Source organism: Ruditapes philippinarum, unplaced genomic scaffold (genome assembly GCF_026571515.1).
Source record: "Ruditapes philippinarum isolate M1 unplaced genomic scaffold, ASM2657151v2 ctg7620_1_1_1_1, whole genome shotgun sequence".
Classification (NCBI taxonomy): domain Eukaryota; kingdom Metazoa; phylum Mollusca; class Bivalvia; order Venerida; family Veneridae; genus Ruditapes; species Ruditapes philippinarum.
In genome coordinates, this window is record NW_026856749.1 from 95,208 (window position 1) to 106,167 (window position 10,960).

The window sequence follows — 10,960 nt, forward strand, 5'->3', positions numbered from 1 at the left end:
GGACATATTAGCTCACCTGACGAAAAGTGCTTAAAATCACTCTGCATCCGTCGTGCACCGTTAATGGCGCCAAACATTTTCTTAAAACAGCATCGCCTCCTATACCAATTGGGCTATTTATTTTTAAAACTGAGAAGGAATGACCCCGGCATGAATCTCTTTCAGAATTCATTTATATACAGAACTCCGGTTGACATGGTAACCGAAAGAAAAACATTCTTCTCTGAAACCTTGAGTTAGAGCTGAGATATTTGGTGTGAAACGTTCAAATTAAATGGGTCGTAATATGCCATTTGCAAAAAAAGAAGAAATTTTCCTTGAATCTATGAAAGCTTAAGCAGATGACATTGGCACGAAGCTTTGCCCAACGAACCTCTATCGAGTTTGTTCAAATTATAGCCCTATTTGGTCTAAATTGGTCCCACATTTTGCTTTTACATGTATGTAAAACATAAAACTTTAACCATGAAGACTTGCAAACTTTGACTTCCTATAATAACAATGGACTTAACTTAGCAACCATTAATTTTCCGTAGCATCCATTGACCTTCCGTAGGAACCAGTTACTGATATAACAACCATTGACTTTGCAAAGAAAGCAGTGGCTTCCTCAGCAGCCAGTGACTTCCATAGCAACCATTGACTTTCCATAGCAAGTTCCGAGTCCCAAAGCAGGCGGTGACTTTCACAACAACCATTTATTTTCCGGAGCAACCAGTGACAAGGGCGTCCGTGGCCGAGTGGTTAAGGTCGTTGACTTCAAACCACTTGCCCCTCACCGCTGTGGGTTCGAATCCCGACAGGGACTTTGGATTCTTTCATGTGATGAAGCTATCCAGCTAGCGTACGGAACGTTGGTGGTTCTACTCAGGTGACCGTTCGTGCCTAAAATAATGCACGGAAGAGTACCTGAGGTCTTCCTTCACCAGTAAAGCTGGAACGTCGCCATATGGCATATACTGTGTCGGTGTGACGTAAAATCCAAACAAACAAACAAAGCAACCAGTGACTGTCAAAGCAACCTTTGACTTTCTAGAAAAAATGGCTTTCCATAATAACCATTTACTTAACTTAGCATCCTGTAATTTTACAAACATTACTATCCTTAGCAACAAGTGGAATTCAAAGCAACCACTGACTTTCTATAGCAACAAATACTCTCCAAAGTAACCATTGCATTTCAATAGCAACCATTGACTTGCACATCATTAATTGTCTTTCTGTTGAATCATATTTCATAGCAATTATTGATTTTAAAAAGTTACTTTCGTAACAACTATTGACTTTTTACATATGAAACAGTCAATTCCACAGACTTTCCATAGCAACTAGTGACTTTCATAGCAACCATTGACTTTCCATAGAAACCAGTGACTTCCAAAGCAACCAATTCTTTACTAAGCAAGCTGTAATTTCTACAATCATTGGCAAACCTGAGCAACCAGTGAAATCTGGCTTTCTTTTACAAAAAGTGATTTCCAAAGACTTCAAAAGCATTTATCTTCTTCTTATTGGAACTATTGTATTTTAACAGCAATTATAGACTTTCCCTAGCAACCACTGACTTTACATGGCAACCAATGGCTTTCCATAGGAACAATTGTATTTCATAACAAACATTGACTTTTCACGGCTAATATTAACTTCATGACAAAAAAAATACATAAAAAAGAGTAGTGACTTCCTTAGTAAGCATTGACTTTATACATGGCAGCCAGTGACTTGCATAAGAAAACATTTATTTCCCATAGCAACGGGTGAATCTATCAGTGACTTTCATAACAACCACTGACTACCAAAGCAATCATTGAATTTGTATAGCAAACAGTGACTTCTATAGTAACTGTTGATTTCCCTTAGCAATAGCATTCAGTGACGTTTTTAAAAATGCACTACTAGTATTCCAGATGTATATATGAACTTTGTGATATCAGTTTGAAGACTAGACTTTATATTTACTTTTCATTCATAGTTTACAATATTAATTGGTCCCTGTCATTAAGAGCCTTTACAATCGTTTGAGCGATATCAGGGTCAACTTTGTCCTCTTCTTTAACAGAGGTATTACAGTGAAAACCTAAACATCTGCTTCTTCAGAACCACATGGCGAAAAACAATATTAATTTTGCCATATATAGAGATGTGTCCTGGAGAAACAAAAAAGTCTCGATCTGGCAACACTTGAATGTTGTATTAGACAAACAGAACAGCTAGATTAATTTTGCCACAGTTAAAATTATTAATCTTAACATGACTTATGATATTTGCCAAAAACAGTAGTATTCGTCTTGGTGTTATAATCATAAGTTTTCTAAACGTTAAAAAAACTTAAGCAAATAAGACAATGACTAACAATTGTGAATATAACAAGATAACAGGAAAAAACCACAAAGGTGAAGTTTTAGTAACTTTTATCGGATAAGCATATATGAATTAACAAGTCTTAATTTTCAATTTATCAGTCTATTATTTTATAGATTATATGCTATTTGAAACTATTTATATACATTGTTTTTTATTCCGTTTTTTCTTTCCAAATATTCTTCATTATATATTTCTTCTTTCAACTGTCAATTTTATATACGTTAACATCATTTACGTATACCAAATAAAGTCTATGATTACTATTACAATACGTTATGGTCATACCCCTATCGTCAATAAGTATGTGTCCATAGCTTAGATCTCCGGACAACTGGTATATATTGTCCTCACAACAAACATAAATGTAGCCTTCATTGTCTACTGTTATTTGTTCTGGTTTTGACATGTATCTATCTCTATAGACTGCGTTAACTTTGCCATCTAATGTCAAAGATGTCACGTTGTTTTCAGTTGGTTCCGTAAGATATATGACTTTTTCATCCGGGCTGATTGCAATACCAGTGCAAATATCCGTAGCACAGCGTGTCGGAAGCGTTTTTACATGGTTTCCACCCATATCAAATATTATCATGTTCTGCTGGTCTATCATAAAGAACTTTCCACTTTTGAAAAGAAATGGACTGATGCAATGATATTTTTTATTTAATTTTATCTCCATATGTTTACTTATCTTACCTGACTGGTCCACTGACAGTAACTGAATTTGGCAATCAGGGCCAGTAATTAACACAGCCAGTTGATCAGTATTTACATTAGTTATTTCCCAAGCTAACCTACATTGTAAGTTAATTTGATCTACTACTTGTGTATTCCGTGTATCAAAAACATAAACTGTTCTGGAATTGCTTTCAAGAAGTGCAAGAAAATGATTTTGAATTATGACCATTCCGTTTATCCAGCTCGCACCAATATCTTCACCAATGTCAATTTTTGATACAAAGTTTGCTTTTCTTAGTCTGCCAATTTCTATCGTATTTTGTTTTTGTTTCGTAGGAGTAAGAAAAAACGGTTGTATTCTACTTTCCTGGCTTAACTTCTCATATTGTTTGTTTATTTTATCGAAGCTTTCTTTTGACTGTTTCATTGTTATAAAAAGTTCACAATTTTGATTCGCTTCCTTTTTTGATCTTATACTGGTTTTTATCCTGGTAAGAACATCATTAATCGAGTCAGCAGTGCCACTAGCAGCTTGTAAAGATTTTCTATTAGATTTGTCAATGTCTCTCATTCGTCTATCCACATCAGCCTCTAATTGATCAAAATATTTGTTTATTTCATTACGTTGTTTTCTTAACTCTGCCTTTCCCTGTTTCGTTATATCATCAGATATATTTGTATTTAATTGAATCTTGCTTATGTATTGATCAATGTATCCAAAGTTGCTTTCCAATTTGCTTAAAAATGTTTTGAATTCTTCACTCGAGTTAAGGTCCTTGGCGATATCAGGTATATGGTCGACATTCTCACACTGACGGTGACTGACAGTTATACAGGCACTACAACCAAGCATGTTACACGATCTACAAAAATATTCCACAATTTTGGTTGGATGGTTGCCACATCTCTCTACACAAACATCATGAGCATGAGATTTCAGTGAATCAAGTGGCATCTGACCCTTATCTTTAAGCACATGGTGTTTAAAAGCTTTGAACCTTGTATGAATTCTGTAACATTCTCCACATAAATATTCCCCACAGTCCACACAGAATCCCTCGGCTTCGATTTGCTTACCACCATCTAGACATGGTTCACAGTAAATATCCCTTAATTCATCAGATGCTGCTACCACAGATCTGCTTAAATCTTTACAGGTTGCCATTTGAAATTTCTATCAAAGTCGATTACCTATAAACCATTGACTTTTTTCTTTTTAAATCCAGATTCCCCTCATTTCCATTAGCGTTTAATAGGAAATTCACAAACATAGTAAATGTTTTATGGTACTTTTATATTTATCCGATTGTAAGAAACACTTTTAAGCGAAGTATTTACTTTGTTAAGGCTCGACAAATAAACCCTCTCCTTAGAAACAATCACAACTTCCTTGTTCTGTTTAGACTGGACTTCTGTTTACTCGCTGTTATCTACGAGAAAGTCCGGGAACCAGACAAGTTTTCATGTTTAAACGTAAAAATGATATATCACGTATAAAATGGTTGTAAATTCATATTATTTCAACGTCTTAAAAGTAATGTACTTGTCAATGTTTTCCAATAATTGTAAACTAAACTTTGGTAAGGGATTTAGGCCATGATTTGATTGAGTTGATACTTTTAACAGATTTGATAGTTTAACAAAAATGGTTTTTACAGAATAATCTGGTTTTATTCAGTAATTAAAAAGTAATTGCCAACTTCCCCATATAACTACTGTAATTAAAACCAACGGTAATAGCTATTACGGTCAAAAATGACTGTAACAGAATATGCTATGCGACCTCCCATCCTTTAGGTTCTGGTACAGTTGACATAGGAGAAAATACTTTTTGAATAATATAAGGATACCAATGTGTGTTTTTTTTTGAAATTGTTGTGAAATAAACAAGACCTGCGACCTTTGAACATATGATCAGATTCATAGGCTGATAATCACTTAATACAATTTGCCCAATGTTGGTTTTTTTTACCGTTGTTAAAAATTAATTGAAGTTTATGTTTATGTGCCTTATGAATTCCAATAACCCTTTTATGAAATTCTGCCTTATATGTAGATTAGATACATTTTTGTTTATCTAGCCAGTCATCCCTGGAACTTTTATGTATACTGTATCAATTTACTTCCGTTGAGTACAGTCTTGATAATAATAATTCAGAATCTCGCAGATTGACGGATTCATGAGGGATCATAATTATGGCACTTTTCCTACATTATCCAGGCGCTTGTGACTGAGAAAAGTCGAGCACGATTTCTATTGACAACTCTTGCTTTAGTATGATTCAGTCTGTTGAGAGTAACCCCAGCAAACACATGACGTTAAAATAACGTCGGATTAATGTTAGATTTTGGTAACGACGTCGGCGACCAAAAAACGACGTAAATCTGACGTTAAAATACCGATGTCTAATAGACGTTTCTTTTTGACGTCGTACTAACGTCAGGTTCTGGTCGGTGTCCTGACGGTAGGAAAAAAAATAACAAAAAATAATCCTTATTCGCTGTTGTAATCATTTAAACTTTTTTTCAAATGTTATTTGGATTACATATGAAGTGTTCTTATATAAATACAGACCAAGATCGCGGCGCTGCAACCTAATAAAACTTATAGGTTGCGCTGTATATAGGCAAGTTACATGTGTTATTCTTATGAAATCTATTTATAGCCACAGATCTGTTTACAAGTTCCAATCATTTAACGTTATAATTTTATCATCTGCGGTACATTATATGTATCAAAATCACGAGTTTTTTAATGGTGCTTTAACATTTAATCATAGTGACAGTAAAGGGAAAGAAAACATAATTAACCTATAATTCGAATCTAAAGTCACGTGGATGGAAATTCAAATTCGTAGGCGTTACGTTTTGGCTGTCGGTCAGGAATCGGGATGCATTGATAAAGTGAATATTATAGATTTTCTTGAACAAAAAGGTCAGTTCAATTTATTTAGATTTATTTCTACTTTGTATTTGATAAATAATTGCATGATTGCAAGCACTCTTAAATTTAATTATCGTTATTTGAACAGCTGAAGTAAAATATCACACAAATTCGCGATAAAGTCTAATAATAAATCTTTTTAAAATTGACATGTTTAACTCTGCTTGTGAAGAGTTTATAATATGCCTTTCAGTACTACCAAAGAGAATGCTTAGTTTTCATATTTTTCTTAAACTGTGATGTTTTTGTCAGTTAAAATCTGAGAATTGAGAATGAATTTGTACTATTTCGAGCATTTCGGACCAAGACGTTTCGGTCCCAAATAACCCAAAACGTTCCGGTCCCAAATAACCCAAGACGTTTAGGTTCCAGACATTTCGGCATTAAATCTTTAATTTAAAACTATGAAATATTGAAGACTTGCGTAACTGTTCTATTTCAAACGTAGAATATATACATTAGTTAGAATATAATTTTCTTTTCAGGTAGTTAAAGTGTTGGACATGCTCTCAAAGGTCCGAGGGACGGAAACACATGAATATGTAAAAAGAAACATATGAAAGTAAGATTTTTGTAAATTCTATTACATACTTTAATCCATACTAAACTGGAGTTTAAAAGCGGCTTTTTAAATGTTCAGTATTTATGTTTACTTTTAATTTTTGTTAAAGCTCTCTATAAAAAGTTGGCAAAATTGTTCATTAAGTTTAGATAACATGAAAACATTTTTTGCTTGTTATTTTTACATGTTTCATAAATTTCTTTTTTTTTCAGTGAAAATGATGTCACACACACGCTATTGGACGCTACAAACGCTACCATATCCTCCGGACAGACGAGGGGTGCTGAAAGAAGGTCATATCTTAAAGAATCACACCTCAAAATTCGTGCTAATTCTCATGGATATCTAAAAGTATAACTTTGTGAAGTAACTAAAAGGCAGCAATTTATACATTACTGACAATTATCAAAGGAGGTCAAAATATGCAAAATGGCACTAATGTTTTAGAAATGCTGTAGAAATATAGTTAAAATACTGAAAATCAGTCATTAATTGTTTGAAACATTATTATCACAATCTTTTAACTTTTCTTAAAATTATAATATTTTCATTAATTTATTTGATAAGGCAAACTTTGATAGAAATATGCATACATTGTTTTGTTCTTTAATATTTGTACATGTTTTCTTAGTTTCATTTATGTCATTGTTTTTGTAATACTTTTTGTTTTGTAATTAACTTATTTTATGTTTTATTTTGTTTAATTTATGAAAATTATTTAACCTTGCAGAATTTACTAAAATTGTATGTATCAGCTTAAAATTGCAACTTTTATCTTAAATTAAAAAAGCATAAAACATATTTTTGCTTTTAGTTTTCTGTTATAAGTAGTATATGCGTCTCTTTAGGGCCACGAATGCGCATGCGCTGCGGCCATTTTGTTTTCTATAAATAGTAACTCATTTGCATAGAAGAAATGACCTTACTACACATGCACGGCGGCCGTGTTGAATAACAGACGTGTGGCGGCCATTTTGGATTCTTTTTTAAGAATGACATTATTACGTTATAAATAGAAATAATATCTCCCGGAAGTATACCTAGCTGACTTGTATACACGATCTTAGGGCCTGAATCGCGGACATTGAAGGTCAGGTCCTCGGCCCTAGACGGGGAGATAATCACCATTATTATAACTACAGATAACCTTTGTATAAATACGTGCTTAACTACACATATCAATTAATAAAATCATTGTTCGAATAAAAGTCTCTTTAAAAAATGCAAACGGCTTGATTATATTTTTAATTAGTAATAAAAAACTGACTAAATATTAATATATTATTTTTAATGTGTTTTTCTATAAACATTCCAAATAAAGAAAATACATAAGTAATAAGATATATAATTGAAAACCGACTGACTAATTGACTCTCTATAATACTATAAATAAGACAATTAATTTATTACTTTAAATTGTTTCTTATAAAATTCTTAACATATAACAAAATATGTGAAATTTTTTTCAATTTAATTCGATATTATGACTCTGTCAAATAATGTTTCTATATAAAATAATAATAAGGACATTTACTGTAAAATAATTCAATAAATATCTGCGTAAAAACTGACTTAATATTAATATATTTTTTTAATGTGTTTTTTCTATAAACATTCCAAATAAAAAAAAATACATTAGTAATAAGATATAATTGAAACCCGACTGACTAATTGACTCTCTATAAATACTATATAAATAAGACAATTATTACTTTAAATTTGTTTCTTTTATAAAAATTTAACATAATAACAAAATATATGAAATTTATTTTCAATTTAATTCGATATTATGACTGTCAAATAATGTTTCTATATAAAATAATAATAAGGACATTTACTGTAAAAAAATTTTTAATAAATATCTGCGTAAAATACATACATACGATGTTGACTCCTCGGCGGTCCGAATCCAAATGACACATCATCAGTGTATTATTTCTAAATGCTCTGATCACGAGTGTAAAGTCGCCACAATGTATGGCGTGTGTTAATTTTAGGGACGGAAACACTAACAATGGCCTATTGAAATGTTAAAGTTAATCCCTTTAAAGTAGCCACTTGGTCTGGCGTATGTTTATTTAGGGACGGATATGCGGACAATGCTCCATTCAACTGTCAGTGTTTACCCGTCTAAAGTATAAAGCGGGTAATTAATTATTTATTGAAGTGTCAGTTTACCACTGGGGCATAATTTTAAACTCCATTTTGGAAAAAGAAACGTTTTAAAAACTGATCATCACGAATGTGCAAAATTATAAAAAAAAAAAAACTATCATAACCGAACAAAAAATACAACAGAAAAAGCGTTTTTCGTCTTTTGTGCAACATTTTAACAATATACATTTTGATTTTTTTCGCATCAAAATGATAGACCTGACAGAATGCTTCAAAATAAACCCTAGGTTCTCGATTCGATTTTTTAACCGTTATCGAGTTATGGCCCATTAGTGGTTTTTAAACATTTTTTTAAAGTTCATAAAACCTTTAGATTTATATGCCGTTTGAAAGATCTCTGCCAGTAGATACAGAAAATGTATTATTATATAGATCTATACTCTTTTACTGTTTCTGAGATAGGAGAAGTTTCAATATGGCGAAGACAAAATCACTCATGCGGAAAAACGCGCATAAATTTTTCGTTTATGAACGAACATAGTCATGTTTGTTATTAAATTGAAGGTCTTGATGAGTACATTCTGACGCTGGCGATAGTCAAAGTTCATTACTGGAAGTCAAAATCACTCATGCGTAAAAAATATATATTTTGGTTACTAGAGCAGCCGAATCCGATATGATTTTTAATTGTTGACTACCAAAATTGAAAGAACAGTTCATTACCTTTTATTTACACCCCCATTGTCGATTCGATTTTCAGCCGTTTTTGAGTTAATGACGCAAAGAGCGAATTTTAAAACCCTAAATTGCGCGAAAGTCATTTAAAACGTTACAAACTGTTTACCAATCGATTTTTCTCGTCGCGCTGATTTTAAGAAAATAAAAATAGTTTTTTTGGGTTATTTTTTTACCGTTTTTGAGTAATTTGAGTTTTTAAAATTTACCGGGGAAGGGGACTTACAAGAAATTTAAAATCGATTTCTTCTTTAAATTTTCTTTTACCGATATAAAACGTGTTTGGATCGGGTTTGGGAAAACATTTTTCCAAAACCTTTACCCCGACCAAAATTTAAAAAAGGGCCCTTGGACCGGAAAATTTAAATTACTGAAAGGTTTAAAAAAAATGTTTTCTGTACCACGCCCGGGGCCGATTAAGGGGGTGTTTGGGACAAATGAAATGTCTCCAAAACCGCTTTTATGAATACGGACAAAAATCGAAAATTTAAAAAACACCATGCGTTAAAAAAACAAATTAAAAAATACTTAAAAAGCTCACCCCCGTCGGAGTGATTAATGAATTAATTTAAACCCCAACCGCCCCCGCCCGCCGCCCCCCGCCGCCGCCCCGGCCCCCGGGGGGGCCCCCACCTCCCACCCGCGCCACACAAAAAAGAAAACTGTCTAAAAAGCGTAAGAAGGATGATATAAACAATAAATGGAAAAACGCAAAAAGGGACCTTTTTTGACCACTTTTTAATTAAAGAATCAGTGGTTTTGTTTGGGGCAAATCTTTTTCAAGACGTGGGCGTTTGGGTTTAGACATCAAATTATGGGACATTTGGGGGTGGGTGGGCACTTTTTAAATGTGATTTTTTATCGCAAACAAATCACTTTATAGGGACACTTCAAAAAAAGGGTGAATTTTTAACAACCCCCTTTTTTCCCTGGTCGTCTCCGGGCTAGTGGGGAAATGGAAAAAATGAATGGAAAAACCCCGCTTTTTTTCCGATCTAGTAAATCCGGGCCACCAAGAGCGCATCCCAAATTGTGTTACGGGCAGAATGGGCAGCCCTGCTGGTACGATGAACTTCAACTAAGAAATACCCTGGATAGAATTTGTACGAGGTATCCCCGACTAACTTGAATAGCAAAAGTATATTAAAACCCCGAAAAAGGAACTTGATTTTTTTTGACGATTTTAATGGACAGAAGCCAATAATGCGATCAAAGAAATTGGCTTGATCTTTTTCCAAAAGGCAGTCAAACTTATCAACGGGAAAATTTCTACCCGGGTTCTTAACTCAAAATTTATTTCCTCAAGGAAAAACTGCAGAGATATTCGGGCGGTTGAATACGCAGGATCAGTATTATTCAATTTAACCCTAGATTGACAGATACACAGGTGGCTACGTTGCGGAGGGAGAATATAATTTCCTTCCTCCCTATTATAACATCTTTATTAAACGCTTCGAACGAGCCGCACATCGAAAGACCGCACGGTTATTCTAGTTGGTAGACTTGAAATCCTCTACTCCAGAACAATGACCGTTAAATTTGCACGCGAAACAAAACATTTT

General features: G+C 33.4%; 1 protein-coding gene across 1 annotated transcript; it reads right to left on the reverse strand.

Annotated features, from left to right (window-relative positions):
* Positions 1-2,563: 2,563 nt before the first annotated feature.
* On the reverse strand, positions 2,564-4,207 carry LOC132747600 (uncharacterized). The gene has a single exon (XM_060737020.1). The coding sequence runs from the start codon at positions 4,205-4,207 to the stop codon at positions 2,564-2,566; it is 1,644 nt and encodes a 547-aa protein (XP_060593003.1).
* Positions 4,208-10,960: the final 6,753 nt, after the last annotated feature.